At 37.5% G+C, this 16,740-nt stretch overlaps 1 protein-coding gene across 2 annotated transcripts; it reads right to left on the reverse strand.

Annotated features, from left to right (window-relative positions):
• Positions 1 to 1,887: 1,887 nt before the first annotated feature.
• On the reverse strand, positions 1,888 to 15,230 carry MS3_00001365 (uncharacterized protein). 2 transcript variants are annotated; one of them, XM_051208799.1, is made up of 7 exons: positions 15,200 to 15,230; positions 14,875 to 15,153; positions 11,240 to 11,771; positions 10,870 to 11,163; positions 9,520 to 9,896; positions 6,890 to 7,154; positions 1,888 to 3,866 (listed from the first exon to the last, which is right to left on the reverse strand). In XM_051208799.1, coding segments are annotated over exons 1-7 (2,091 nt in total). In that variant the 5' UTR covers positions 15,202 to 15,230; the 3' UTR covers positions 1,888 to 3,524. The 2 variants fall into 2 exon arrangements, with proteins under 2 accessions (XP_051074200.1, XP_051074199.1); XM_051208798.1 differs by having other exon boundaries at positions 1,888 to 7,154.
• Positions 15,231 to 16,740: the final 1,510 nt, after the last annotated feature.

The raw sequence follows: 16,740 nt of genomic DNA on the forward strand, positions 1-16,740 counted from the left end.
GTATGACAGAAGCCAATAACTTGGACGCGATCGGGAGTAGATTTATCCCCCGATAGTTGTTACAGGAACGACGTGAGCCCTTTTTAAAGATAGATACAACTATCAACTCATTCCATGACGTTGGTACGCTCTCTAGCTCTCACACCTTTGTAAACAACGTTGTCAGTTCCTTAGTCAGAAAGTCACCACCATCTTTAAAAAGGGCCGGAGGCAAGTCATGTGGGCCTGGTGATTTGTAGCGTCTCAAGAGTTGGAGTTTCTTGCGGACTTCCGCCTCATTTGGTGGGTCAGTTGTCACCGGCCATGGAGGGCAGGACAGTCTGACCGATGTTACCGGAGCAGCAGGCCGGTTGAACTGCTCTTCGAATAATTCTGCCCATCGTCCAAGACGTCAATGGATTTTAGTGATTGGCATCCCGTCATCCTCACAGACTGTTTCGCTCACACCAGACTTTTTGCTGCCAGTGGCTCGGATGAGTTGGAAGAGCTTCCGGCAGTTACCAGATGCAGCTGCTTCTTCCAGCTCCGACCACCAGGCTTCTCGGTCCTTACGCAAACTTCGGTCAATTTCATTACTAAAAAGTCGTTTGTGGTCAAACTCACGGTCACCCGGAGTAGACCGACAGGTTTTAATGAGTTGTAAGGAACCTGCAGAAACCCAGTGCTTATAAGCGGGATGTTCCTCGAAGCTGCAAGCGGCTTTACTCGGCATTTTCATGGCGTCATGCAGTTACAACCAATGCTCATCTATACTTCTCGGTGGAATGGTAGCTAGCTCGGTTCGATACTTATTTGCAACCAACTTGCTAACATCAGTCAGTTGGCGGCGGTCACTTCGCTGGTCACTGAAAAGTAAGGTAAGATTGACGCAGAGTAGGGCATGACCAGAGTCCAGATAGGTACTCCAAAAGGAGCGGGTCTTGTACACAACCACGCCAGCGGTAGCTGATCGCGATGTGATCAATCTGAGTCCAGGCTTGAGATGCAGATGGAGGACGCCAGGTGGCACATCGGCGATGACTGTGCCGAAACTTATTGCTAGCCAGAAACTGGTTGTGGTCCGTGAATAGTTGCAGTAGACGGTCCCCGTTATCCGTCCTGGGACCAACAAGTCTCCATCGGCCACCTAAACGACTCTCTTCTGTGCCTAGAGGCCGGCCTGAGCATTCAAGTCTCTGGCTAATACTATAATATCTATCGAACGCACTTTCTGGAGAACAGTTAACTGGTGGTAGAATTCATCCTTGATCGCATCTGGGCTGCAATCTGTCGGGGCATAGGCGGAGATGACGAAAAGACATCGTTTCTCACGCCGATTTCTTCTCACTTTGATGGAACTTTCTAATCTAACAGCATATAACCGATTATTAAGGGGGATTCAATCGATTAGTGCTGCCTCAGCTCTAGCGCTTAGTTCGACACCAACGCCAGCAAGACCAGCCGAAGATGCCACAAAGTCCCCGGCTAAAAGTATGTAAAACAAGCTTTTTGAAGCGACAGATGGAGAGCGAATTTGTAGTACTTCACCAGAGCCCTGAATACGGGTCTCGGATAGACAACAAACGTCGATATTAAGACTTTTCAAATACATAGCCAGACCTATCTGTTGTCCGACCTGCATAAGTGTGCGAACGTTGAAGACAGCCAGTTTGAATGGTGCACGAGTCATCTTGCATGTCTCCCTGATTGTAATCAACGGAATGAAAAGACTAACAATATGCTACTAAACCTACGAAGATGAAATCAAATATGAACAAAAAAACCTATATGGTAAGTTTTGATGATACACAATTCACAAGTAGATTGCTTTAATTAAGTTAATATGGAGCTGAACAGAACTAACTAATAATTTGATACATTAAATAAAATTATTTGACAGATAATTCCCATTTAAACATTAAAATTAAAACACGAAATTCGTTGAAAAGAGATCCCTTCGCTGAAATTCGTGTTTTAATAAAATTATTTGTTGTGAAAAGTGATTACATTTAAGACACAACTGATGAACACTTAGTTTGACGATATTTTTAAGATTATTGAACGAACATATTACTAAAACAAAGAGGTAAGGATTTGAACCATTTGTCATGTAAATAAAACTATTAGATGCATTAGTTTGGAAACTCTTTAATTAATGAGACTATGATCTATGGACGAACCAATCAGATTTACGATAACAGGTCTTAGATTTTGGCGCGAAACGCATTCACTGATTTGGCTAAATAGTCTTGGCATTAAAGCTGATGTCAGTTCGTGAAGAAAACCCTAAATCTAATTCCTAACCCTCAACTGTGAATCATAATTCTTATTCTTCAAACAGCTTTATAACCCTTATTTAGCCCTAGTAAGTAGGTAGACACTCTCAAGGTCACTTTGGCGTCGCTCAAAGGTCGTCCATAAACTATAGTCTCACCAATTATTGATTAAGATGAATTGACGTTTGAAAATTAGTGTTAAATTTTGCAGTGAATAAATATATGCATCAGAGGTGACATCCATGAATAAAATAAATAATGCATACAACATTAAGTAACAAGCAACTTCAAGTGAGAGAAATTAGTTTGGAACATTACTGTTTCCGGTCTTGCCTAAATATATAAATTTACAGTCAGGTAAACTAACAATTAGACTATACAACATACTTAAAATATAAAGTACTGTGCGAGTTAGCTGCTCAATTATGTTAATACATATTTAAACAAGTGTTGAGAAACACAGCAGAATTAGGTTCGAGATTGGTAGCAATACTTGTCATATAATGTAATTTTTAGTAGAGCAAACAGACAATATATATAAGCCTCCGACTATTAGTAAACTTAAAGAGGCAAAAGCTAACTAGAAGTGAAGAGCGGAAAAGATCTTATACGTTAACTCGAGGTATTTAAGAATGGCTGTTTAGTTTTAGAAGTTAGTTAGAATCTGACACCTGCGCCTAGTCCCATTTGACCGATCCCAATCTAAGAGAGAGGAAAGATATTCTCTCGCGGTAGCCAGAACAATCAAGTTGAATAAAGTAATGTCTGAAATCACCAAAATCTCAAATAAAGTTCCTGAACAGCAAACTCGGGAAAATCAAACTGATTTCAAAAATGGACGAGCAGATACACGTCAATTGATTATGTTAGACTGTGCTCTGAAACAGAGGGATGATTAAGAACGTCTGGAAATTCTTTTGATAGCGCTTTTTAGTGAAAGGTGTATCACAAAAATACATAAACCTTATGAAGGCTGTTTACTTGAACAACATTATTCGAGTCTAAGCTTAAAGCAAACTTTGATAAAATTGGTAGCCTCAAGCAGTCAATTTAAAGAAAATATCTCAAGTTTACGCATAATTACACTTTCTTGGTTGATGGAACAATGTGTCATGTACACAACAGAACTCATAAAAGTGTAAGTGGATAGGAAATAATTAAATACAAGCTTGATTTTTAAGAATATCAAGATATATATTATACAACATAGATAAATACTAGAGGTAACCAAGTAGTAAATACAAGGAAGGAAAGACTAGAACACTATTGTCATATTCGTATAAAAATATAATCGTCATTTTCTAAATTATAAAATCCTATTTCACGTGTATCTACATCCAACGGTATTTCAGTGTTAACAATACCACGATGCCTTCCACTTTGTGCATATAATTCAAACAGTGTTTTTGGTGATAAACAAAACAATCGTCTAATCATCATACGTAAATGGTTAATAGTCATTTGACTAGGTATTTGTTTTTGAATTCGATCGTTTTTATCCATTGGCGATGATGATCGACTGCTAGGCTTGTTTGTTGCGCCACTGTTCTTGTTATGTTGTAATATAAAGATAAGAGATAGAAGGCCAGCTTTAATTGAGCGGTTAACTGGCTAAAAATTAGATAAATAGATATGTAAACAACAAAGATAACAGAGATTTTACAAAAAATAAAGCGATCAAATCTTACTGCTTATTTATGATCTTAATATTGCTCTCAGACGTTGATATCTATAATCAGACTAACAATTAGATTCAGGTAGATACACTTGGACAACAATTACAGATGAATCAAGTGGTTGGTTCATACTTTTTCATGAGTGATCTCTGTCATTGAAAGTGTTCCAGCTCAGTTACTTTGACACAGTTCAAACCCATAGAGAAATAAGGACACGTTTATAATAAATTACAATTATATAGTGTTTATTGTGTGCAATAATGCAGGAATATTGACAATTTTCTCTACACAACCAACCTGGGAAATACTGACGTAGCAATAAAAAGAACTTTAATCAGGAAATCATGATAAAAATAGATTAATTTAGATTGTCTGAAGGCTGATAACAATAGAAACTAGAGAAAGGTACAGAGACATTGATGTATGTATCAACGTCAAGGTTGGACTTGATAGTTTGAAATAAAGTGAGCATTGGGTAGAAACTTAACAATTTTTTTCGCTGTTGTGGCCCAACGAGTAGAGATATTGTATTTCCGACGGTTCGTGACAATGTAAGCTGCTTCTTCAGAGTCAACGACAAAACAAATTAAATTAACACAAGATTAAATAATACAAAGAAAACAATGCAGGATATTTTTAGTGCTAATGATACTATCCTATTAATCAAACCGAAGTAAGTGAAACGGTCATTCAGTCAGCTACAACGTAGAACCAGGCACATATGTGAATCGGTCCAAGTTGCCACACCTCATTAGCACAACAAGGTGAACAACAAATTCATAGAAGTAGTTAATTCAATGGTTATAATATATAAAAGAAAGATTGTGTATAAGGAATACAGTACAGGAAGAAAGAATTACTTCGTAGAAAGAAACGTATAAAGCGATTTTAACCTCACGGTTTAAAGGAAGATAAAGAGTGTATACACCAACGCCATTGTGATCGATTCTGAGCCATATCACCCACAGTTTTCAACCATTGGTTACGATAGTCACGCGGACCCCAACCAAGTAGTCTGCATCTACCATCATGACTCAGACTAGAATTTAGTGATTTTATGGACTGATGCCACGTTTCGATTTGGCCGCCCCCAACTAGTACCTCACGAGTATCTTCTATTCTTAATGGTCACATTTCGCAGCCGTAATGTAGAATAGAACGAACTGCCGCGCAGTATATTCGCCCCTTAATTGATAGACGGATATTCTGCCTACGCCATTGGTGACATAAGTTGGCAAAAGCCAAACGAGTTTTCCGAATCCATGCTGAGATTTCATCAGACACCAACTCATTAGGGCTGATCAGACTTCCAAGATAAGTGAAGTTGTCAACGCGTCCGACTACATCACTCGCTATCCTTAGTTCAGGTTTTGACGCAGACCAGTCCTGGAGCAATAACTTGCATTTGGAGGGGAAGAAGCGCATTCCAAACATTCTGGCATTGTTGCTCAGTGCCACCAAAAGACTCTGCATTTTATCAGCGTCTTCAACAAGTAGGACTATGTCATCTGAGTATTCTAAGTCGATAAATGGACCCTCTGGTAGGAGATCAATGCCCGAAAATTCAGTAGACGAGAATGTTATTTCCATCAATAAGTCTATGATGAAGTTAAACAAAAATGGAAAAAGTGGACAGCCTTGACGGACACCACTTGAGGTTGCAAAATCAGATGACAGTTCGCCATAAGCTCTGACTCGATTAGTAGTGTTCGAGTAAAGAGCCTTCATAATGTTTACGTATTTCTGTGGTGCACTTTTCAATGACAGACACTGCTACAGAACCTCTTGGTCTACAGGGTCAAATGTTGCTTTTAAATCAAGAAAGACCACCATTGTCGGACGCCGATAAGCATGTCTGTGTTCTAGAACCTGGCGAATGATGAATATGTGGTCGATGCAGTCACGACCAGGTCTGAAGCTAGCCTGGTTTTCTCGTGTTTACAGTTCACGAGTCTTAGTTAGGCGTCCGATACTTATTGAGGCCAGCATTTTAGATGCTATATTGGTCAAACTAATCTCTCTATGGTTATTACAGGATGATTTTGATCCTTTCTTATATATTAGGACGATCAGTGACTGTGACCAGACTTACAATAAATCAACTGGTGTTTTGTAACCTTATGGTTCAAATCACTAATAGATGTCATTGCTGTTTGTATATCTTTCCAAGAAACATCTAGGTCAGCCTCGTTTTTAGAACTACCGAAGTGTGACCTTAGTTGTTCCTGGAATCTACTTTAGGCTTTCAGTAAATGAAGCGGGGTTCAAGTACCCATTGAGTGAAAAAATATCTAAGAGATTTGGAAGGAAATTAAAAAGAAAACATATAGTTGCTAAAATATTCTAATAGAAAACGTCTTGTGATGCAATCATCGGTAAGTTATTTCAGTAGATAAGGTGTGTGACGTAGCTTAAAATGAAAACTGATTATGCGCATAGTCAAACGGAAACTTCTGAAACCAATGCTGTAATCAAATGACTAAACAGTGTTAGATCTTTAGTTTATATTTAAGCAAAAGATTTACAATTCCCACAACAATACATTACTCTGGGAAGTGAAGAACTTTTAAATTTAAACACATCGACAGTAATTCACCACTGAGTTATTTTAAACAGCTGAATTATTACTTAAGAATAAAAGTTGAATATGTCCTTGAATTTACATCCTTATTCTGAGCGAAATAACATATTTTCTTGCAACTTAATTCGGCACTAAATACAATTTCGATACTATCATAAACACCTCAGAACAATTAAACGGTTTGGTTGTTTATTGAAGCTTCTAAACTATCCTATATTTCATTGATCTCCCCTTATTTTGGACGACGATGATCTTTGAACTAGTTAGCCTAGTTCATCTTATTTATCCCCCACACTTAATTTTTGTGCGGTCAACTTAGTTATTTTGTCACATAGAGAAAACAACCTGGGAACAAGTCAAAAATAATAACATGCTACCTTGGTTTCTCCAATTTCAGGAGCTCCATGTTTATCACAAAGTCTGGAGAAAACAGGATGCAATTTGTAGAATTCCTCCAAAAGTTTAACATCGTTATTTTGCTTACTATTTTGATCACTTTTACAACAGTTTAGCCAGCTAGCTCCGTAACGTTTTAAGTAGTCCAATTCAGATCCGCGGCGCTCTTCAGGAGTAATCTCAACACGGTCTAACATTTTAAGATTTGGCAAACGAGCAATGACTTCCTGACGAGCGGTTTCTATACTAAAACAGAAATAACATATAAAAAAGTGTTATGAGAACAAAACCCATTTATTACCGGTTGAAATACTAATACTACAATAGTAAACGATGGGTGAACAAATGTGAAATCACCTTTCTTATTATGAAGCTAAGAACTCATGAAACTTTACAGCCTTACAATAGACAAGTGAAACTAGACGAATAACAACAAACCAGTAATGAACTTTATACAGAATTGATGGGTGTAATTGATTTTTGACGGTTTGATGGGTGACTATATAAATTGTTTGTAAAATAAAAAAAGAGTGAGGAAATATGGAGATAGAGAACAAATAGAAGCCAGCTGTTACATTTGTAGATATTGCCTCTAAATACGATTTGTTGCATAGGGCTGTATTCTGGAACAGCTTACTGAAAGTAATTGCATTTGATAAATCTACCAACATTTAGATAATCCCGGACAAAGACATTCATTTCAGATAGAATAGTAACACAACTTTTTTTCACTTCTTCAAATCAGCGATGGAGCTGGTCGGGATTATCCAATCTCACCATTAATGAAATTCAGGAAAAAATTGAGGAGATTAAGGTGTGGTGGTGTCAATCCGTTACCCAGAAGAGTAATTTTTGACATTGAGTGTGCGGATGTTACCATCTTGTTGTGCGATTGGATGCAGGGTACCTGAATTACATTCAATCACTTGATGACCACTAATCCATAATAGATGCACTTGGATAATCGAAGTGTACAGTTCTTCCACAGGATTAGAAGGAAGCTGGGCTTGGATTCACTCCTGTTCGCGAGGCGTAAGGAATGGTCGAGTGCACTCTAACTAATAGTTGCATAAGTGCTGGTATGACAAACCAGATTCATCCACACGTAACGAAAGCAACCGTAGAGCGATCTAAATTACCATTGGAGAAGTTATAACGTTAAGCTGGCCATTAAGGCCCGAGTGGACAATATGTTGACTGGTATAAGTAGTATGTAACATCAGACAGAAGTGGAATGCCTATCAACAGAAGGTTGAGTTGAAGCGAACAGGAATATCAACAAAGAGCAATTGTAGTAACAACAGAATTGAAAGGATCATAAAGCATATAAAGAAAAAGTAAATGATGTGCAAATAATGTATATAATGTATGGTTTCCATAATTTACCAAGACACTGCAATTTTCCATTAAACAATAAATTGGTCATCCCCAACATGTCTTCGTTCACTACACTACCAATTCAGCTCTTTGCTTGTGAACTTTAATTTCAAAGAAATGAGTATTTTAAACCACGATTAAACTCATCTCAGAGAAATTGCTTACGTTTGCCCACAACAATGGGTAAGCAATTCTTAGAAGTAATAATTTGTTGGTGACGAGCGCCTAGGTGAAGTAAGAAATATCATGTGATTCTTAGTAACGAAAGCCACTTCCAAACAGGTCAATATAGAAGACGATGGTGATCCAGTTATAGTTATCTCCTCTGTTTTTCGAAAAACAGAAAAATATTTATTAGCGAGGATGAGATCTATTTTGGTTTGTTTTTAATTGGATTCGCTTCTTCTTATGCTTCCATTCTTCACTTACTTTTAAGAGAAATTATCAGACCAATTTGTGTGACGGACTTTTTTACACCTCACTGAACCAAGTATTTTGTAAATACTAGTTACTAAGCGATTGAACAATATGGATATTTGATACAACTAGAAGCTATTAAGTTTTTATTTTACGGAGTAACTTGAGACTTAAATGATTACGGATTCAGGCAAACTCCAAATATGGCAGCTTTTTAAATAGAACAGGATTTCACATTATAATTTCTATGAAGATCATTAAGCGATTTTAAATAGTGAAATATGTAAAGGAATATTTATTTTACAATGAAGTGCTGTAAACAACTTAATGGTGAACAAGTTGTAATAACCATTAAGTTGTTTTGGAAAAGGTGTATCATTATTTATTAATGCGTATATACTTTGTTAAATAACAATTAAAACTAGTGTTTATGGAATTTATGAACGACAGGATTTAGAACTGTTAAACGTATGGAAATAAATTCAATTCTTCCATATTAGACGGTAACTGTATGCTGAAGTTTCATAAAAATATGGACAACTCGTTCACTACCTGATCATCCATTAAAAATTGTAGTCGAAACGTAACTGGGCGATAAACCGTAAAATTAACTACAGTTCTGGTAGTATATTTTTAACTATTTATGAGTAAAGTTTTCAATCCTAACCCGATTGTTTGAATATATGAGAAAAAATAATGTAGCTTAAGTCTAACCACAGTAGTTTTTTGTTCAATGCTAAAATGTTAAGTATGTAAGTAAAAACAAACCAGATAGTTTTATAATTCTAGTAGAAAAGACTCGACTAGATTAGCTTACCTGACAGAGTTTTCGAAAACTGGGCATCCTGATACCATCAAATGATCCAATTTGGACAAATGCAGTAATTGATTAACGAAATTCCAATTTGTGAATAAGTTGTTCTTTAACCCAAGAGTGTTAAGGTTTCGAAACAGATGTGAACTATCTTTATCGTGTACATGTATTTGGCAGATGTGCTTAGAATGATCATTTAGATTTGGAATGTCTGCTATCTCGTTGTAATTTAACAACAGGCTGTTCAGACATTTGGAAGCTCCAATAAGGGCGAATAACTGATGAGCGGACGTTAGATTTATGTGAGTTAAGTCTAATTCAGTCAACTTTTGGAAAACTTCAATAGCATTTTCTTCCCAGTCAATTGGAGGATTGCCCAACTAAAATGTAATCAAACATTTCATAAACACACGATGACTGGATGTTGTTTAGTTTAAAGAAACACAAAACTTTAGAGCAACAAAGTGGCGGATCTCAAAGACTTTTTTATCAGGGTTTGTGACTACGCTTATAGGGTAACGAAATGCTCAATACCAACTTTATTTTATTTTAAAGTCCATGAAGCTTAATATCTGTTTTCATACTGTACATTAAAGTAGACGGTTTATGGGTGGTTATTTTAGCACGTTACCTAGATGTAGATGCAGGGAATATAAAAACAAATCTGACAATTACTTTTTATGATCATTTGCAGGTTATTAGTTTACAACTGCTTCTTAAGACTTAAATTTACATCAAAACATCAAAGTCTTCTAGTAATATAGGGATTTCTTTACCATAATTTGCACATGTATTAGACTGGGAGATAGTAACGGTCCTTATCGAAATACAGAACTCGGAATTGAAATATTACCATTTTACTGGAATTTATGTGGTTCATTATTGATACTTTTACTATTCGAGGCATATTACAGAATGATTTTCTTTGTTGCAAAATCTTATGTTGACGGTCAGGTCAGTGGTTGAAATTACATAAGCAGATGAACTTTCGAAAATACACTGATAAATAAGTTAACATGAAATCGTAAGGCTTTGTCAACAATATAGAAATCAGTGTAACTACACAAAAATAAAACATTAGGTGAAGCCGAATCTTAGGAATTTCTGAAAGTTGAATGACGGCTGACGTAACAAAAAGTCGTTAGGATTTGATTAAATTAGAAATTAAAACCCTTAAGTCACTCTAGAAGCTATCTTTAAAACAGACTGCAGAGACAAAATTTGTTAAGTTGAATAGTCTGTCTAAATACACATTAACACTGTTGAAGGGATTTAATACTTGAGGCTAAATGAACAATATATATTACAATTAATTACTTGAATAAGTAAAGCACAAGGAAAACATTTACTTACATTATTGTAAGCTAGAGATAACGATTGTAAGGATGGCATCCAACATAATATTCTCCTAATACTTTTCCAATTTAAGAGTGAGCATTTGACTAAAGTAAGTTGCGACAACTGGGGAAAAGCGTTCGAACACAACCGTTCACTTAGGACAGGGTCCGAATATATGTCATATAAAAGTCTAGATTCCAGACATTCATTTTCTTTTTGTTTATCATGCGCTTCTTTTGGAGAAACAGGTAAACGAATGCGGTTGTTACTGACATTCAAGGATTTTAACCACGGAATTTGAATACAAATCTAATAAGATAAATAAACACAGTTAACTTTTGTGAAGGAAAGAATGAACAAAGTGTTAATGAAAATCAAAACACACCTCAGCAATTTCTGTCCACTTTGACAACAGACAATTGCTCATTTCCAGATCGCATAAACTGGATAAAAACTGGTCGAGACAGCCTCCAGATGATGGCCAAAGTGGTGAGTATTCAGGTTGTCGATCAGGGAAAAAGTTACTTTTTCCATATAGTGCACGATATACGGGCACAGAAGACAAACTAACACTATTTAATCGGCTGAGACAACTTTTGGCTGCATCTGCTCCACATAATTCGTCATGAGAAGTCGATTGATGGTAAGTCCCAGGATTAGTGTAAAGTTCGACTCGTAATGTGTCTTTTGGGTATCCGTGAGTACCAAAGTATTCAGCTTCCTCCGCAGTACTACCAAGGTAACTGTTTAGATGACCAAGTTGGGTGCATTCATGAACGAGGATATTATGAGAACTACCTGTGGGCTTTTCCCGTGATCGCAAAGAAGTCTGGATTTCCAGTTGACAAGTTGTGCAGACGGCATATCTATATACGAGAGCTTCCTCTAGACTGGTACCCAATGACACCTTTGAAGGCCTAAAAGCATGATTGGATAGGATAAACGGAGTTTATCGAGTTGAAATTAAGACATGAAGTAGAACGAAATAAGTTATAACATGACTGTGTACGGAAAATAACAAAAAATAGACATGAACTGAAGTCATCTTTATGATTTATAAAGAAGCGAAATGTTATTTATCTTTACCGTATCAGGGATTACTATATTCTTCAACTGTTCAAACCGAAAGTATGATTATATCCCTAGTTCACTATACAAATACTCAAATACCTAGATTAAAGATCAAAAAGTAAACTATAAAAGACTGAGATAAAAAAAACCTGGGAGGAATTAATAGCACGAAATCGATTATATAATGCGGATATTATTCAATTGTACAAGTAGTCAATATTTAATTAGTAAGGTGTATGACTGAAATTCAGAAGTTACTTCGGTTTTGATAATGGGAAAGGTTAGGCATCAAACCTACGATGCAAAAAAATTAGTGAAATCAAAAAGATTATAAGGAATTCAGGAGCTAGAATTTGGAGGAAAACGGCTAATGGGTGTCTGTGCCATTGCAAACTATTTTGAGCCATGTCATTCAAAAACTCTAACAACTCGTTCAGATACTCACACAAACCTCAACCAGGTATTCTACACCTATTAATATGGCTCAGTTCAATTGTCAACGACTCCATGAACTGATGCCATGTTTTGGTTTGGTCGCCCCTACATCTCTTCCAGTCTACTCCCACACAACATCGCCAGTCAAGGCAGATGGTCGTTGGGAATACATAACACATGTCTCAACCAGCTCAGTTGATGAAAATTTAATACCTCACCAATCGATTTACCGTCCCTACCTAGTACCCCATTCCCAACCCAGGCATGGCTTACCCTGTGGTCTCAAAATACACGGGCAGTGCTCGGAATATACCTATCATGGAACAATAGCAACTTGAGAATATCCCCTATTTTTTAATCGCTACGTTTCACATAATGTAGAATGGAGCAAACTGTTGCACAGTAAACTCGTTCTTTGGTTGACAGGCTGATATTTCGCCTGCACCAAAAGCGACGAGAGTTGGTAAAAGTCAGTCGAACTTTCTAAATCTGTGCCAAGATGTTGTCAGCCATCAGGCTATCAGGAGTGATGAAATACCCAAGATAGGTAAAGCAACTGGTGCGTTCAACTACGTCAGTCCCTACCGTAAATTCAGTCGCTGATGCACGCCAATCCTAAAGCAACATTTTGCATTTGGAGGTGGAGAATCACAACCCAAACATGAATACATTGTTGCTTAAGGCGTTTGGGAGACTCTGCATTTTGTCAGTGCTTTCATCAGACAGAACAGTATCAACTGCGTATTCCAAGTCTGCAGGTGGATATTCTGGTAGTTCGGCCGCTGAAAAACATATGACGAAAGTGATAATTTTAGAACCATATCCATTATAAAGTTTAGTTTGATTGTACTAATCTTCTTAAAAAGTAATATCGATCATGGACAACCGGTACAATATATCGAGAATTCTTTATGACCACTTCAATAAACACGATTTACAGGAATATACTTTCGGAAGAGGCAAAGTCAGCTACAACGCAGGACCAGGCATGTATGTGCATCGGTCCTAGTTGCCATACCTCACTAGCACAACAAGGTGAAAAATTCATAGTAGTAGTTAATTTAATGGCAATAATATATAAAAGATTGTGTATAAGGAATACAGCACAGCCCCCAAATGCCCTGGTATGGCCGAGAGTGGGGTGGGTTCGCCTTCCCTCTCGAAACACTCTCACACGGCCACGCGTATACAACCTCTGCCAGGGAAGTCCTATTCATTGCATTCTCGTAGCCGGGGTGTTGTTTACGAAAATGAGAGGACTAAAAGCGAATGTCCGGCGCCTTAACCGGATTCCATATCAATGGTGCACATGGGCTCCACTATCCTGCGGGAACAAATGGAGTATGAACCAATTGTTGGTCACCGGCTACCATGGGACTGAATCTCCTCACGATGCTCCACTGACTTGTGGGTTAGACCTTTAGGTCAAAGGCTCGGGGTGCAGCCCCCTAAGAAAGCCACCTGATTCTGTCTGGGCACCCGAGCAGTATCACAGCCCTAACACATATCGAGTGAGATTCGTGTGGCACATACGTATTTGGTGCCTTCTTGTACCAATATGTGTTAAAATAAATAAATAAACAAATACAATAAAGAAGAAAGAATTACTTCGTAGAAAGAAACGTATAAAGCGATTTTAACCTCACGGTTTAAAGGAAGATAAAGAGTGTATACACCAACGCCATTGTGATCGATTCTGAGCCATGTCACTCACAGTCTCCAACCATTGGTTACGATAGTCAGGCGGACCCCAACCAAGTAGTCTGCATCTGCCATCATAACTCAGACTAGAGTTTAGTGACTTTATGGACCGGTGCCACGTTTCGATTTGGCCGCCCTCAACTTTCTTCCAACTGTTTTCAACACTAGTCAGCATTGCGCGTCGTGGTAATCGATGTTTAGGCATACGTAACACGTGACCTAACCATTCCAGACGATGAAGATTTACAAACTCACCGACTGCTTTACCATCATTCCCTAATACCCTGTGTCTAACCTCACTACTACTTACCCAGTGATTTTGGCAGATGCAAGCAATATTTCTAAGACATCTGTGGTCAAATACTAGTAGTTTACGAGTATCTACTACTCTTAATGGCCACGTTTTGCATTCGTGATTTCAGCAGATTTCATAGGTAGAAATTATAGGTCGGCGAAACAAAAGTTAGACATTTAAAGCCAACTCCAATATTCTGTGCACTTACATACCTAGACCCTTTGGGAGTGCATATATGTATCGTGAATGATAACACACTAAACAACAAACCGAACCAGAAGGAGACTAGAACCAGTTCGTGGATCATTAACATATCGGATAGTATAGTGTCACAACCGAAGTACGCAACATAAACTTCTGATCCCACTCGGACTAAACATTCTTTATTTGTCAAGTTTGGACTGTGCCTTAATTTTAGCACTTTTAATGACAGACCGCTTTGAAGTTATGAATTTTTGCTTTTCTTTTTGCTGCTTAAAGCAACAGCTTTCTTTTTATCAATAAACATTATTACTCACCTCACAAATGAACCGGAAGTGGGACATTTAGCCTGAAAATACCGGACATCATCGTAAGTCCCATCATGTCTGCCACGCGATTGGTCATCCCAATCAACTCCAAGCCAAGACCCATTCGATCTCGGCAACTCACCGACATAACAGATAGTCCCAAAGTTTTTTTCATGTACTATTCGCCTTCCAATGATCAACTCATTAACTTCAGCTATCTTGCCGCATTCCGTTCCAAGATAAACGTCTTTGATAGGACTGTGACTGTGGGCATTACTGGTAGTGTTCCTGTATATTTTTAGAAACAAAAATCATTGCAATTATGCAAACCCACATGGTAACGTACTACTCAAACGTGTTCATTGTGTGTAGCAAAACAAGTGTACGGAAAGCAAAAAATTCTAATAAAAATACGAGAAAGGACTTATTTGGTAACTTATAGAGTTAAAAACTTGTGATTATCGTTTTCGAAATCAATTGTTGTGTTTTCTTTATTTAGTTTTCAGAAATAAAGTTTGTAGGAAGTGCGGCTTGCATTGGAGCTCAGCTTCCAGTGACAATCCGTCTCTCCTTGAGGGTGCCCAATAGAGTGGACGATACTGACAATTAGGTTAGAGCGTTTCACTATCTAAGAAAGATGGAATTCCACCCTGGGTTTATTGGATCGCCTAATTGTAAACAATCTACGATTTCTTTGGAAGTTTTTAATGCAAAAATAAGCAAGGATATAACATTGAAATAATTACCAAAGTTACTGAAAACCAATAACCGGTCACTTCTCTTTCTACGACGACATACAGGATTGAAGCTAATGCGTTGTAAAATAGTTTGAGAGGACCCATCACTCCCTTAGTAATCATAAATTAACCAATCTGTAGCGGTAAATAGATCTGTGAAATACATGCTTCGGTATGTATTTGGTACTGATGTTGACCTCCCCAGTTTCATTGAGTATATTCTAGATGAATTTTTTTAGTCAACTATCTGCTTCATATAGCCATTGGTTACGCCGTGCTTCTCATCAAACTAGAAAGGTCTCGGAGTGTCGACCCTTTTCCAAACATACTTTCGGAACACTTTATTCCTCAATTCTGGTTTGACTGACTGTGGCATCCCTGGTCGAAAAAGCGTTACACATGTGTGGATTGAAAGATCTAAACCGCATATTATTCAAAACCTATGAAATTTTGATGAAGTTTCCAAAATACGTGAAAATCTGCAGCACCAATTGCTTTGGAATTCAGTATTTACTCGTAGATCTTCCTATCCCTGGAACTTTGTAAATGGTGTTCCATTGATGATATGCTGGTGATTAGTGCAATATATGATATAGATTACTTAGTAATGCCTGTTACTCCAAATGGAGCATAGATCGCCGACCAGCATTCTTTAAGAGATTAGCACATACTTTTCAGACTTAATCTCGGAATATCAACTTGGGAACTATCTAACTCATTTGTTCAAACAAACTTGAAGATTGATATAATCAGGCCCACTAATCAGACTGATATCGCCTGAACTCAGGAGTGCCAATGTTTTATACAGTCTCCGTCATCCATGGACGTACAGGATAAATAGTAGAAGATATAACGTATTATCCTTTTGCACTAGAAGTTTAACTGATTTTTGTTATTTCAGCCACATGGTATTCCATATTCTTTCTAACATTTTGTTATTATTATTCACAGAGAGCGTATTATTTTGATGGCATTTAGCATGCTTTATACATACTAATCATTTCTGAACTATATACTGGACATTTCGTCAACGTTATATTGACGTCGTCACTTGTAAAATGTGCATGTGGGACACAGGATTGAGCACGTATTCAAATTGGGGAACTTGTAGATCACCAACGTGGATGATCTGTCGAAT

The sequence above is a fragment of the Schistosoma haematobium genome, chromosome 1, assembly GCF_000699445.3.
Source record: "Schistosoma haematobium chromosome 1, whole genome shotgun sequence".
NCBI lineage: Eukaryota > Metazoa > Platyhelminthes > Trematoda > Strigeidida > Schistosomatidae > Schistosoma > Schistosoma haematobium.

Bases quoted from the DNA above. Each gene is read 5' to 3' on its own strand.
- MS3_00001365 (XM_051208799.1), bottom strand. The intron at 7,155-9,519 runs GTAAGCTAATCT...TTTCTGTTTTAG, and splicing joins GTTTTCGAAAACTCTGTCAG to TATAGAAACCGCTCGTCAGG. The intron at 3,867-6,889 runs GTAGCATGTTAT...TCTAATTTTTAG, and splicing joins CTGAAATTGGAGAAACCAAG to CCAGTTAACCGCTCAATTAA.